Source organism: Kogia breviceps, chromosome 4 (genome assembly GCF_026419965.1).
Source record: "Kogia breviceps isolate mKogBre1 chromosome 4, mKogBre1 haplotype 1, whole genome shotgun sequence".
In the NCBI taxonomy this organism is placed as follows: domain Eukaryota; kingdom Metazoa; phylum Chordata; class Mammalia; order Artiodactyla; family Physeteridae; genus Kogia; species Kogia breviceps.
Genome location: NC_081313.1, coordinates 48,913,508 through 48,929,487, shown reverse-complemented (window position 1 = coordinate 48,929,487; position 15,980 = coordinate 48,913,508). Strand labels below are relative to the sequence as shown.

At 35.7% G+C, this 15,980-nt stretch overlaps 1 protein-coding gene across 5 annotated transcripts in view; it reads right to left on the bottom strand.

The window, feature by feature from the left end:
• IPO11 (importin 11) overlaps positions 1–15,980 on the bottom strand; it is a 246,493-nt gene that overhangs the window by 152,148 nt on the left and 78,365 nt on the right. For all 5 annotated transcript variants that reach the window (XM_067031019.1, XM_067031018.1, XM_059063535.2 and 2 more), the window contains 2 exons: positions 14,967–15,083; positions 7,562–7,675 (listed from right to left, as the gene is read on the bottom strand). In XM_067031019.1, the coding sequence (XP_066887120.1) occupies positions 7,562–7,675; positions 14,967–15,083 (231 nt within the window). The remainder of the gene's footprint in view (positions 1–7,561; positions 7,676–14,966; positions 15,084–15,980) is intronic.

Below are 15,980 nucleotides of genomic sequence, written 5' to 3'. Positions count from 1 at the left end.
GTGTGCATGTTTTTTAATGAAGAATTTCTGCTAATATTTTTAATGAATTAAGAATACAAAGATGGAAGAAGAGGGGGTTTTAATGTCAAATTCTACTTTGACTAATTACTGTCTTATGGAGGTTGACTCAGTATATCACACTAAATCTAAGCACTTTGAAAGAAACAAAAAGGATATAAAGTCAATTTTTAATTCATAATAATCTCTATAATCTGATAAACACAGAAAGGAAACCAAACTATCAAACACCTCCTCACTTAGAAAATAATTCAGATGTCAATATAGTTGACATATAATTACAATGCAACAAAATATGTATGTATTCCCCTTTTGATGATATACATATGTGTATATATATATGAAATTTTATCAGTGAGGTATAGATAATTCAGTGGAAATACATAAAGTTCATCCTTAAATGTTAAGTTTGGCCCTTTCTATAATTCAGCATCAGCTGAAAGACTTTATTAAAGATTTTTCCAAAGGAAGAGATTTATAAAAATGTCACATTTCATAAAGTAGTAAATTGGGCCTTAAAATTCAGTTAAATTTCACTCTCCATAGCTCAATTCTTAACAGAACAAAAAAAAAAAAAAAAAAAAAAATGAAGAAAAACTAGTCAAGTTCATTTTTAATATTAAGTAGACTTAATATTTCCTAGGAATGTCAGAATCTACTTACTTAGTGCACATTTCAATGAGCACAGTATGCTAGCATTAGCAAAACTAAAGTAAGCAACTGCTAAATACATAAGACTCTCTCAGTTAAAGCCTGAAGAAATTTACTTTTGTAATCTAGTGGCTTGAAGAATGTGTCCAATCCCAAATATGCAGTTTTAAGTAAATTTATTTGAACATTCTTTCAACCCACAACTGTAACTGTAAGAAACTGTCTACAATACTATGAAATAATTACAGTTAGAGCTACAAGATGTTGTCTACAATACTATGAAAGCTCAAAAATAGTCATCAGTTATTAATAAAATTATCATAAATGCTTGAAGGGAGGAAATCATATTGTACTATAATTACATAAAACATAAAAGGAATTTAAAATTAGGTGAAAGGTATAAGGAAATCTCTCTGTACGATCTTCGCAACTGCCTGTGAATCTATAATTTAAGTAAGTTAAGAGGGGAGAAAAGAACAACACTCTCTAAAAATTGCTATTTCTCATGTTGTCTTCGGTTCTCTTCTCATGTCCCATGTACATGCTGATAACGTCCAAATCTATTATCTCCAACCACAACCTCTGAACTCCAGATACCCCAAATGACACAGGACATCATAACCCAGATGTCATCTCAAACTCTCAAGTATACCAGTGAACCAACTCATTGTCTTCCTAAAAAAAATGGTTCCTCTTCCTGCATTTCCTAACTCAAGTGACATGAACCACTGTCTATCTAGAGATAAATCATATCACAACAACCTCCTGGTTCTTCCTCCTCCTCACCCCAAATCTAAACAATCCTTAATTCTATCTCTCTAATATTTTTCAAATTTTTCCCCTTCTTTCCATGGCTTTACTTCAGGTCATCATTTCTTTCACGGTTAACAGAAGAGCCTCCCAACTATTTCCTTGACCTTGGTTTACCTCCATTCCAAACCAGTGTCCCCACTGGTACACTGATTACCTTTCTAAAATACAAAGGATAACATTCCTTCCTCTGAACTTCAAGAGATATTCTTTATGCCTTCCTAACCAGACCCCCACACCTAAGCTCAACACTCTGTCGCAGCTGTACCAAACAACTCCATACTAGAAATCACCGTTAACTTCTGCAGAAAGCTGACAGACTTAACACATGCATTTACTACTCTGCTCTCCCAAGATCCACTAAAAGGCTATATGAGGATGTGCTTTTAAAGACCTAAAACCGTAAGTACAAAGACAGCATAAGAAGAGATAAAAACAACTCATTTTTGGAAGCAGGAGAGAAAGACTGATTTAGCAGACTCAGAAAATGAAAGCTCAAAGCCAGCAGTGAAAAAGGGCAAGAAACCACCTGATTTATATCACAGAAACTCCAAAAGACTCAGGAACTGATAGCTCAAGGTATTTTGGGAAGGGGAAGTTGAAGAGGAGGTATTAAAAATAATAGGACCTCTAGAAGGTATTTTAAAAGACATCTGATGACAAGATCTCATCCAAGTGCAACAGTCAACAACTGGCCCTCTCCTGAACCCAGTATAGAATTGGCCACTTATTTTCTGGTTAAGCAAAACAAATCATCTAAAGACAGGGAGATATCAGGTAATCAAGACTAAGGATACTATATAAAACGGGATATAACGTAATAGACGGGAGACTGACGGATCTTTCACTAAGGAAAGATCTGAAAAACATGGAACCAAAACATCTGTCCCGTACAAAAAAAACCTCCAGCTAGATTATCCTAAAGAAAAAATCCACAATCAGCAAGCTTTGCATACATACTTAACCCTTCAATTAGCTTTTTAGTGCCCACTCTTAAATGTATACAGACAAAATGTTGATATAACTCTTTTAGTTGGGTGATGGTTACCTAAAGATTCATTATACTGTTCTTCCTTCTTTTGTACATGCTTCAAATTTTCACAAGGGGAAAAAAAAAAAAGCAGGCAACCAAGGATCAACATATATGATTAAAATATCTAATATGAAAAACAGAGAACACAACAAAACAGAAAACAGCAAACTTGAAGGAAACAGAGACCACACATAGAGATGAAAGCTTAGAAGAATACATCATCAATGTCCTTGTCAGAATAAAAGAAAACATTGTATTCATGAAAAAAAAAATGAAATGCTGTAAAATGATTATTCAACAATACAAAAAAGAACTCATCGAAGGGGGAGGGGAAAATAGGATATGGGATGAAGAGACACAAACATGTATAAAATAATCAATAAGGATATATTACACAGAACAGAGAAATACAGCCATTACTTTGTAATAACTTTAATTGGAGTATAATCTATAAAAATATTGAATTATGTTGTATACCTGAAATTAATATAATATTGTAAATCAACTATACTTCAATAAAAATAAACAAATAAAAACTTTTTAACTTTAAAAAAAAAAGAAGTGGGCTTCCCTGCAGTGATTGAGAGTCCGCCTGCCGATGCAGGGGACACGGGTTCATGCCCTGGTCCGGGAGGATCCCACATGCCGCAGAGCAGCTGGGCCTGTGAGCCATGGCCGCTGAGCCTGCGCGTTCGGAGCCTGTGCTCCGCAACGGGAGAGGCCACAACAGTGAGAGGCCCGCATACCGCAAAAAAAAAAAAAAAAAAAAAAAAAAGAACTCATAGACATTAAAAATATTATAGCAGGAATGAAAAACTCAATAGAGTGAATGATAAAGCTGAAGAAATACCCCAGAAATTAAAGCAAAAGGACAAAGAGAAGAAAAAGCAGAAATGAAGAAAAATACAGAGCTGGTTCATTCATCTATCATCTAAGTAATAAGAAGTTCAGAAAGAGACAAAAGAAAAACATGAAGGTGCAGAAATAATCAACAAAATACAATAGACTTATCTAGAACCCAAGAACATGAGTTTCCAGTTTACAATATCCACCACATGTCCAGAACAGTGGAATAAAAATACACCCACATCATCATGAAATTGAAAACAGGAACACAGAGAAGATCATACAAGTTGCCAAAGGGAAAGGAGAGATGAAACATTCAAGAAACGAGAATTAAATGGCTCAGGATTCCTAGAAGCAACTCTAGAAGCTAGAAGACAAAGGAAAAATGCCTCTAAAATTCTGAGGGATAATCTAGAATTTTACACTCAGCCAAACTATTAGTCAATGTGAAAGCTGTAAGACATTTTCACACATGCAAAATCTGGAGAAAATTTACCTCCCATGTACCTTTTGCAGAATGCCACTGGCATTCATGGGCTCCATCAGAAAGAGGAAGTAAAACAAGGAAGAAGACAGGTCAGAAAACAGGCATCCTATAGAAAGGATAGGCAAGAAGAACCCTTTAGATGACACTGAAAGGGGATCTAGTTATAACAGCTGTGAACAAGCATAGAGTAAACCCAGGCCAGACTAAAGCACTTAAGAATCTCCCAGATTCCAAGATGATGAAAGTAATAAAACACCTGATGTGTGTAAACACACTGAGGGACTATGTAGATAACAGGTGGAGAGAATGGATTCAGTTACATAGAAAACTAAATGTAGCAGGCAGAATTCTAAGATGACCACCTATGATTCTTAACCCCAGTTGTACACACACCATTCGCCAGTTATTCAATCAAATGCTAATTTAGATACTACTTTACAGATGTGATTAAGGTCCCAAATTGAATGATCTTATGATAGAAAAATTATACAGGTAAGCCTGACCTAACCACATGAACCCTTTAAAAGAGAGTTTTCTTTGGTTACTTGCATAAAAGAAAGTTAGAGATTCAAAGCCTGAGGGGATTTGACAGCCAAGAATTTCCCCACTGCTGACGCTGAAGATGGAAGGGGCCGTATATCAAGCAATGTGGCTGGACCCTAGGAACTGAGAGGTGCCCCAGCTGACAGCCAGCAAGTAAACCAGGACCACAGTCCTACAGATCAAGGAATTTAATTCTGCCAACAAGTGGACTGAGTATAAAGACAAATCTTCCTCAAAGCCTGCAGGGGAGAACTTAACCTGGCAGACACCTCAATTTCAGCCTGTCAGATCCTGATCAAAGAGTACAGGCAAGGTGTGTTGGACCTCTGGTCTACAGAACTATGAGTTATTTTGGATGTTGTTTTAAGCCACTACTTTTGTGGTAATTTGTTACACAGTAATAGAAAACTTATAAACTAAGCAAACAAAATTATTATATAGGAGTGAAGATTAGGAAGATGGTTGTACAAGAAAGAAAATTTACCGTAACATAATGATATATGCCTTCAATAGCCTTTATATAGTCACACAAATAAAAACACTAAATAGTGACCTAATTTAAATTACAATCTAACTATTTTGGGAGGATGGGAGGAATAGGAGTCATACAGAGGGAAATGAAAGAATTAAAATTTCATCTTCTAAACAGGGTGGTCAAGAGATAATGCCTAAAATGCTTAAATCAAGAATGAACAGGGCTTCCCTGGTGGCGCAGTGGTTGAGAATCCGCCTGCCGATGCAGGAGACATGGGTTCGTGCCCTGGTCCGGGAAGATCCCACATGCCGCGGAGCGGCTGGGCCCGTGAGCCATGGCCGCTGAGCCTGCGCATCCGCAGCCTGTGCTCCGCAATGGGAGAGGCCACAACAGTGAGAGGCCCGCATACCGCAAAAAAAAAAAAAAAAGAATGAACAATATAAGTATGTTACTTAGAGCTAGAGAGATAAAAAGCCAAAGAGACAGGGCTGTAAGTGTTGAAAGTGGATCCTTCCACTAAATAGGAAATGGAGATACTGCTACTTTTCATAAAAAGTCTTCAAGAACTGACTCCTTAACCTATCTACATACAAAACCGATCAATATATAAACTCAAAAAAAAAAAAAACCCACAAAATATCCCATTCTCACATGTCCAGGGGGCTTTACATATGCTGGTCAATTTGTTTAAAATATCTTTACCACTCTCATCCCTGAACCACCATATCTCATTAACACCTCTTGTTCAACACTATTTAACACCAACACTATTTGGGTATCACCTAGGAAGGAAGTCTTCCCTGATGTCCCACCTCACCCTCAAGTCTAAGATGCGTAACCTACCAAGTGCCCCACAGCATCATGTTCTTATTGCTAACAGAGCACTTAGCTATTCAGTCTTCCCCTAGACAGCCACATTCACAAAGAGCTTGCCCTATTCATTTCTGCATCCCAGTGCCTAGTACCATGTATTGCATATTGCAACTGTTCAAAAAATCTTTATTCGATGAATGAATGCCTACTTCCACTGAGGCCAACTACTGCAGATGAGTAAGTTTATTTTCATCCATTATTACACTCCTCAGTCAGAGACTATTAGTCTGGGTTCCTAGAATTTAAAAAATGAAAACAAAAACAAAAACATACAAATACCTACACTAATATCTGCCTATTAAATTTTAAAATTCAAAGGGTGGCTTGTACACCAACTATATTTCAATACAGTTGAAATATAGTTTCAATAAATAAAAATAAAAGTCAAAAGATACATTGTTTTCCATGAAAGGAAACTTACCTATAACCCTAGTATAATCTTCTCAAAGGGCTGAAAAATTTATTTTAAGCTAGTCTCAATTTTAATATTAAATGTTACATGCTTTCTCCAGGAAGGGCAGATGATTACTTAGACGAAGGCTTGTATCTCTGGCCTATACAAATACACAGGGTACTTAAATGTCAGGATTAAAGGAAAAGGTCCTATATACTCCAAACATTCCATGCAAGTCACTATGGCTTCCTAAGATTTCCTGAGGTAACACTGCCTGAAGAGACACACCTCCCTCACAAAAATCTCAAATTGAGTCTAAAAACAAATTTGGCAGGGATATAAGGCAAAAGATACGGCGATCACTCTGTTCTGACACTTACATGAGCAATCTCAGGCTACTCGTTAACCTTCTCTTAGCCTTTCTATCCCCATCTACAAAAGGGATATAATTTTTCAGGATAATCACAAGAATTAAAGGGTAGACAAGAAGAGATGCTAGGCCAGACATTTATTAAAAAGAAAGTGCTTTAAAAAAATTTTGTATCACTAATCAAGTATCTAAAACTGCCTCAGAAATGTGTAACTGCAAAACTCATCCATAAATATTTAGTGAAAGAATGAATTTATGTTTCAAAAAAGTACCAAGGTAACAGAGAAAGGTTTTTTTAAAACTAATATTAGACAGGTTTTTTTTTTTAACTTATTAGAACATTTCAGAGTAGTAATTCTTAATCTCAAAAGAGATCTCCCCATTGGAAAAAATCTATCAAACTTTGGGGCAAGGCAGTAAAAATCACTTGTGCATCCCTGTAGCCAGATATTCTAAGTCTTGGCCTTAAGTGCTTTCCTCGCCATACTCTCAACATCAGACTATAATTCACTATAACAGTTCAAATGAGGACAACAGTCCCATCTCTCTCTCTCTCTCTCTCTCTCTCTCTCTGAAATTTTAGGGTCCTCTCTTCCTGCTGCACATCCCCATACCTCAAAGGCAAGATACTGAAAATCAAATTCATTCCTTCCCTCAAAAGCAATTCACCTGTTTTACTGCCTTCCCAACATGTGAAAGGGAAAATTTTTATATTAAATCAAGGAAAGAGAGTGAAAATGGAGAGTAACTTTATGCATAAGAGTTCTGAATACCAAGGAAGCTGCATGCAAAGAACAAGCGACTGACTGCACAAATCACGAGTCTACCATCACTGGGGAAAACTACATCTAATGAAAGAAATAGTCTTTTAAAAGTAGAGAATATTTTTATGTCAAAAAATGTGCATAGTAAACATATAAAAGGTATTTTTAAACTGTTTAGATCACACATGAGACAAATGTAAGACCTTTTATATCACTGACAAAAACCACATGAAAACAGTAAAAAAATTTTAAAAAAGAAAAAGTACTAAACTAAGAAACTGTGTAGAAGTAACTTACCTGAACAAGATGAATAAGTGTTGTCAGAATAGCACATCTCAACATATTGTGTTCTTCACTCTGCTTCCAAAGAAGAGGCAAATACTGTACCAAACACCCTACGTACGGTCGTATCTATCATAACAGGAGTAGAGGAAGCAAAATAATTATATTAGTAAAGAAGGTGACTTACTTCAAGAAACACTGACAGACCTAATAGGTCCCAGGCAGCAAATATTTAATATTTACTAGATGTAATGTATTAAGCACATATCCTTTTAAAGATAAATTAGACATTAGAGACACAAAGCTCCATGGTAAATATTAACAATTTTAAACAAGTACCAAATTTATTGCATGAAATAAAATTTAGGAATAGAAAACAACATACTGAGGCCAGTTATTTCTTTAGAATTTAATAGAAAATGCCATTACATCCTGGCTCTTTTTAATAAAACAGCTTACCTAATTGGAAATTATACTGTCTTAAAAAGAGTTAGCACTTACTCATTCATTCAACAATTACTTAATGGCATCTTCAAAGTATCAGGCCCTGAAGACTAGGCACCAAAAAGAAGAGGATATAAAGGTAGACATACAAATCCTTACAATGAAAAACAATAAATGCAAGGTGAAGGTGTTCACAAGGTATAGTAGAAACACAGGAGAAGAAACTTCTTTTCAAAGGATAAAACTGTTAACTCCACTATGGATTAAGCTCACCAGTTTTAAAAATATGCCTTAAGCACAGCACAGCTTGACACTGAGCTTTCTGGAAAATAAAATGGATCCACACAGAAAATGGACACAGTGCTCCAGCTTCAGGCTTATAGTAACACAATATTTGGAACTGATCTGATGAGAGTACCCTTGGTGATAAAAAGAAGTACCAGAATTTCACAGCTTGAGTACTATCTATCAATCCCACGGATTAAAATTTTAAAATTGCTCCCCAAAAGAGTAAGAGTTTCTTTATTCTGCTTATAGAACATCATACACTAAAAGAGTAGCCAGAAAAAACTGTAGGATTTCTTCCCCCCGGGTTTGGGGGAGGAGGTACAGAAAGATAAGAAGTTAAATATTTGCCCAAATATTTCAGTGAGATAAAACTGAATAAATATTAAGAGACTATATATAAATTCCAATCATACTATTAAAATAGATATTTACTGAGCACTTAATTTTGCTGAGCACTTAATTTGGTAAGTGCTCTATCTCAAAGATCCCTCCAATTAATTTATAAAGGCAAACCAATTAATGCATAAAAACACAGGTTTCAGAGTACCTAATGCATTCATATTCAACTAAAAACAGCATATAACAGCATGTTCTACTGATAAGGAAAAAAAACCACCTTTGTTTTGAACAAATTAGAGAGAATACTTTCTAAGCCATGTAAGAAAGGAAGTATATGCTATGCATTATAGATAGGGCAAGTAATAAAACCAAAGCACCCAATTACATTTGAAAGTCATGAAATATTTATATCCCAGTCCTAGTTATTCATTAGAATATATGATGCTCTAAATTAAAATTAATGCTTCAAGGACACTTTCAAAAATCACTCACAAATTCAGTGTTGCACAAGACAAAAAAAGGGTTGGCGAATCATCAAAAAATCTACAAACAATAAATGCTGGAGAGGGTGTGGAGAAAAGGGAACCCTGTTGCACTGTTGGTGGGAATGTAAATTGATACAGCCACTGTGGAGAACAGTATGGAGGTTCCTTAAAAAACTAAAAATAGAACTACCATACGACCCAGCAATCCCACTACTGGGCATATACCCTGAGAAAACCATAATTCAAAAAGAGTCATGTACCAAAATGTTCATTGCAGCTCTATTTACAATAGCCAGTACATGGAAGCAACCTAAGTGTCCATCAACAGATGAATGGATAAAGAAGATGTGACACATATATACAACAGAATATTATTCAGCCATAAAAAGAAATGAAATTGAGTTATTTGTAGTGAGGTGGATGGACCTAGAGTCTGTCATACAGAGTGAAGTAAGAAAGAGAAGAACAAATGCTGTATGCTAACACATATATATATGGAATCTAAAAAAAAAAAAGGTTCTGAAGAAACTACGGGCAGGAATAAAGATGCAGACGTAGAGAATGGACTACTTTAGGACACAGGGAAGGGGAAGGGGAAGCTGGGATGAAGTGAGAGAGTGGCATGGACATATATATATACTACCAAGTGTAAAACAGACAGCTAGTGAGAAGCAGTCGCATAGCACAGGGAGATCAGCTCGGTGCTTTGCGGCCACCTGGAGGGGTGGCGTAGGGAGGGTGGGAGGGAGACGCAAGAGGGAGGAGACATGGGGATATATGTATATGTATAGCTGATTCACTTTGTTATACAGTAGAAACTAACACACCATTGTAAAGCAATTATACACCAATGAAGATGTTAAAAAAAAAAAAGGGCTGGCGATTAGAAAACAAAGTGATGACATGAAAGCCAAAAACATTCCCTTAGGGCAGGAGGAAGGACGTTAAAAAATATATTATTAGGGCAACTGAGGAAATCTGAATATGGACTTGATATTAGAAAATAGTATTTTATCAATGTTAAGTCCTCTGAATCTAATCATGGTTATGATTAAGAAGGAGAGGTCTAATACACTGGGTGAAGTGTCATGATGAAATCAGGTGAAGAATATATGGGTAGTGATTTACTGCAACTTATCTGTACATTCAAAATTTTTCAATGAAATGATGAGAAATAAAAAATACTATGCATTGGGCTTCCCTGGTGGCACAGTGGTTGAGAGTCCACCTGCCGATGCAGGGGACATGGGTTCGTGCCCCGGTCTGGGAAGATCCCACGTGCCGCAGAGCAGCTGGGCCCGTGAGCCATGGCCGCTGAGCCTGCGCATCTGGAGGCTGTGCTCCGCAATGGGAGAGGCCACAACAGTGAGAGGCCCACATACTGCAAAAAAAAATTTTTTTAATAAATACTATGCATATACATTCTGAAAATGATTATAACATGAGTTTTTTGGTAGACCAATTATCAGTTATTTACATAATATTTAAAAAACACGTGGAATTAATAATGTTTTATAGACATTGGGCTAAATAACCCTATAATAGAAACTGAACCACAAGCATTAAACAACTGCAACAAAACAGCACTCATCTTTTGGCACTTCTCCGAAGAAAACAGAATGGGGGGTTGGGGGGGTGCCTACTATGAGCATTATAATTATACTCTTATGAGTTAGTTCATCCTATACAGGGAGATACCCACTTTCATTCATAACACGTTAAGAAAAACGTGATATATACACTACTGTGTATAAAACCAATAACTAATGAGAACCTACTATATAGGACACGGAACTCTACTCAGTGCTCTGGGGTGACCTAAATGGGAAGGAAATCTAAAAAAGAGGGGATATATGTATACGTATGACTGATTCAGTTTACTGTATAGCAAGAAACTAACACAACATTGTAAAGCAACCATACTCCAATAAAAATTAATTTTAAAAAAGGGAGAAAAATACTTCGAGACAATTCAAAAAAAAAAAAAGAAAAAGAAAAACATGTGAAAATCAAATATGTGACAGCCTAAAAAATGTTTTAACAAAGGTTCCATTCACAGGGGAATTTAAAAAGTAAGTCTCTAATGACACCTCATTTTAGGTAACATTTGCAACCGAACATTTAGTATTTCACGGTGGCCCTTTAATTTTTAATTTTGTTCTTTTCCTTTAGAAACGCTTAAGTCCAAAGACTATCTACCTGACATTACACCTGATGATTAACACATTTTTCCTGACTGTGTATTTATGGGATCCCTGCACTGGAATAATTTAATTATAGGTTTTCAACTATGTTTTTTAAAAGTAGAGGAAATATAATCTTCAAATAACTGCAAGCTATGTTATAAAAATGGTGAGTTCCCTAAAACTTCAAAAACTATTATGTGTCAGAAAGCACTGTTGTAAGATGGCTCAAAATGTTTGCAACCTAGTAAACAAAAATCAAATTTATATATAAATGATAGCTGAAGGATATATAAATGATGGTGTTGTTCAAAGGTTAACACAGGAAAATGTTAAAGAATCTACTAAAAACATTTTTTGTAACCCTTTCCTACCTGCATTCTGAAAACAAAAAGTACTACTGGATAACTATATCTTATTGCTATTTACTAATGATATAGACACCTGAGCTGCTTAGGCTATTTGTGTTATGAAAGATGAGTATGAATAAAAACAAAAGCATTTTTAAATTTACTAAGCAAGAGTAATGGGGGAAAAAGGTTTAAAGGTTTGGAGAGATGGGGTAAGAAAATACATTTCTAAAAGAAGAAAAAAAAATCTTCTTTAAGAAATTCCCATTAGTCAGATGATATCTAAAGAAAATTATAAAAATTTGCCAAATCTTGCTTATATAATCAATTTTTTAAACAACTTATTGCAATTGTATGGTGATCTAAAGCATAATGAACATCTGAAATAATTTCGTACTCATGAAATCATTTTTTGTGTTTGTGAGTTATCTTTAACTTTACCATTTTATACATGGGGACACAAGGTTAAAGACCTTGCTCAAGATAAAGAGCAGAGACAGGGACTTGAAATAAGTTTAAAACAGTCTCAATGACCAAACTCTCAATGTTATTTATGAACCAATATCAAAATGAAATAATGTGATTAATGTAATAAGAATCCCAAGTGTTAAGAAAACTGTAACATGTTACTACTTTGAGACACCAGGACTCAGATCTGCTCAAAATGATGAACGGTCACTCAAAACTGCAACTGCTGTTAACATACTATAACATTGAGTTTGAATAATGTCAACGCCACTCAGATGTCTGAACTTTGGTAAGTTTCTTAAAGCCTCAAATTGTTTGAGATAATACATTCTAATTCCCACCCAAAGGTTTTTGTGAGGATTAAGTGAGAAATAAATGCAAATCATCTGGCACAGAAGTTGGAAACTTGTCATTACTCAATAACTCATAGCAATTTTCATCAACTGCTTTAGAATTAATAAACAGGTTCAAGGTGTCAGAATTCACTAATGAATTCAGGAGCAGGCTTCAGGACTGTGGACTAGAGGTATTATCTTTCCCTAATACCTCACAGATTTACTCAGCGCTTTTCAAATAAAAATATGCACTGGTAAACTTGGATATAAGAAATTACAGGATAATTATACTGTGATTCCTGGATTATCCATTTTTCACAAAGATTAGGAGTGATAAGGGAAGCAGAATACAGTTAAATAATAATCTACTCTTAAGAACTTTACATATCATTTTTATATTAAACCAATCATGGATATAACATGGACTAGAGAAATGGAAATAAAAACAAAAATAAACAAATGGGACCTAATGAAACTTAAAAGCTTTTGCACAGCAAAGGAAACCATAAACAAGACCAAAAGACAACCCTCAGAATGGGAGAAAATATTTGCAAATGAAGCAACTGACAAAGGATTAATATCCAAAATTTATAAGCAACTCATGCAGCTCAATAACAAGAAAACAAACAACCCAATCCAAAAATGGGCAGAGGAACTAAAGACATTTCTCCAAAGAAGATATAGATTGCTAACAAACACATGAAAGAATGCTCAATATCATTAATCATTAGAGAAATCAAAACTACAATGAGATATCATCTCACACCGATCAGATTGGCCATCATCAAAAACTCTAGAAACAATAAATGCTGGAGATGGTGTGGAGAAAAGGGAACCTTCTTGCACTGCTGGTGGGAATGTAAATTGATACAGCCACTATGGAGAACAGTATGGAGGTTCCTTAAAAAACTACAAATAGAACTACCATACGACCCAGCCATCCCACTACTGGGCATATACCCTGAGAAAACCATAATTCAAAGAGAGTCATGTACCAAAATGTTCACTGCAACTCTATTTATGATAGCCAGGACATGGAAGCAACCTAAGTGTCCATCAACAGATGAATGGATAAAGAAGATGTGGCACATACATACAATGGAATATTACTCAGCCATAAAAAGAAATGAAACTGAGTTATTTGTAATGAGGTGGATAGACCTGGAGTCTGTCATACAGAGTGAAGTAAGTCAGAAGGAGAAAAACAAATACCGTATGCTAACACATATATATGGACTCTAAGGAAAAAAATGTCATGAAGAGATGAGTGGTAGGACGGGAATAAAACACAGACTTACTAGAGCATGGACTTGAGGATATGGGGAGGGGCAAGGGTAAGCTGTGACGAAGTGAGAGAGTTGCAGGGACATATATACACTCTCAAATGTAAATTAGATAGCTAGTGGGAAGCTGCCGCATAGCACAGGGAGATCACCTCTGTGCTTTGTGACCACCTAGAGGGGTGGGATAGGGAGGGTGGGGAAGAGGGTGACACAAGAGGGAAGAGATATGGGAACATATGTATATGTATAACTGATTCACTTTGTTGTAAAGGAAAAACTAACACACTATTGTAAAACAGTTATACTCCAATAAAGATGTTTTAAAAAGAAAAAAAAAGAACTTTACATATCATTTTTATATTAAACCAATCATGGATATAACATGGACTAGACTGCAAAACACACTCAATTTTTAAGATACAAATAATAGACTTCTGAGAATATTTGCATTTGCTGACAGACACTTTTGACTATGCACTCAAACACACTAAATTTTAAGAAGTATTATTAAATTTATTTTTATTTATTTATTTATTTATTTTTTTGCGGTACGCGGGCCTCTCACTGCTGTGGCCTCTCCCTTTGCGGAGCACAGGCTCAGGATGCGCAGGCTCAGCGGCCATGGCTCACGGGCTCAGCCGCTCCACGGCATGTGGGATCTTCCCGGACCAGGGCACGAACCCGTGTCCCCTGCATCAGCAGGCGGACTCCCAACCACTGCGCCACCAGGGAAGCCCGTATTATTAAATTTAAACTGAATTTTCTAAGAGATATATAATTTTGCTTTCTAATAAACACCTCTACATTGCTGATCTAAGATTTTTTTTTTTTTTTTTGGTATGCGGGCCTCTCACTCTTGTGGCCTCTCCCGTTGCGGAGCACAGGCTCCGGACGCACAGGCTCAGCGGCCATGGCTCACGGGCTTAGTTGCTCCGCGGCATGTGGGATCTTCCCGGACCAGGGCACGAACCTGTGTCTCCTGCATCGGCAGGTGGATTCTCAACCACTGCGCCACCAGGGAAGCCCTAAGATTTTATTTTTTAATTTTAATTTTCTTAGGTCATTTTATAAAAACTCGAGCATAAATGTCAATTTTGATACATAACTGAAATCACAACCTATGAAAATCATTTTAATGATGTTTCAACACTTAAACAACATATATAAAGCAAAGATATTAATGAATTCTATATATACTCTACTTACTCCTCTAACATCTATTTTCATGCTTTACAACAAAATTACCTGCATGTTGACTCTTTCAATCACACAAGAAAGGACATGTAAAACATGCATCTTTGTGTCACATTCTGTAACTTGCTGTAGTAACTGAAAGAGTAGTGTGAACATGGTTTCCAAATACTGTAGGTAAAAAGAAAAAATAAAAGTTTGGAATAGAAATGTAAAAACTTTTACATACAGAAATAAGAAATAAAATTAAATCATAATATCAAAGCAATACAAGATATCAAAGCAATACAAGACAAATAAGACAAAACCTTAGCATTACCTATACAACTTCAAAATGATCAAGGTGCCAATATTTAGGGCAGTGATTTTTTTCTTTATTGCTGTTAAATGTGTCCATTTTAGAATTTAACTCATCTAGACACTGAGTAATGTTTTCAGAGGAAAATTGTATCTAAACGTTTTGTGTATAAATTTTATACTGCTAAACTCAACTTTTAACAGCACTGTCATTGGTTTTCCACATATGCCTATTGTTCCGCAAAGTCTACTCATTAAAGCAAAAGGAATGCCGTTGTTGCAATCACATACCAGCTGTCTAATGTGGCCCTTAACATATGCTGCGCAGAGATATAAATTTTTGTAGATAAATACTTGTAATTCTAAGAACAACAGAATATTTCTGATTAGGAAATAGAAAACAAAAATCCTATGTCTGGCTTTTAACTCCTACATCTTGAAAATTATAGGAGTTAACAAATCACAGGATGCAAGATACATAAACATCTGTTCTTTCACATATCTGGTTCATTTTTATATAGATTGATAAAACGTATTTCTTTCATCCAAAAATACCTAGTGATTCTTTTATTAAAGAAAAATTTCTGCTCTACAAGTTTTCCCATCTATGACCCCATAAGAAATATAAGCAGACCTTTTATCATAAAGTTTTCTTCTTGTTTAGTCCTCTCAAGAAAAACAAACACTAACGCCCCAACATTACTGACATATTTAACAAGCGCTCACTGAGTACCAATTACGTGAAAACACCACACTAGGTGCTGAGAGTTG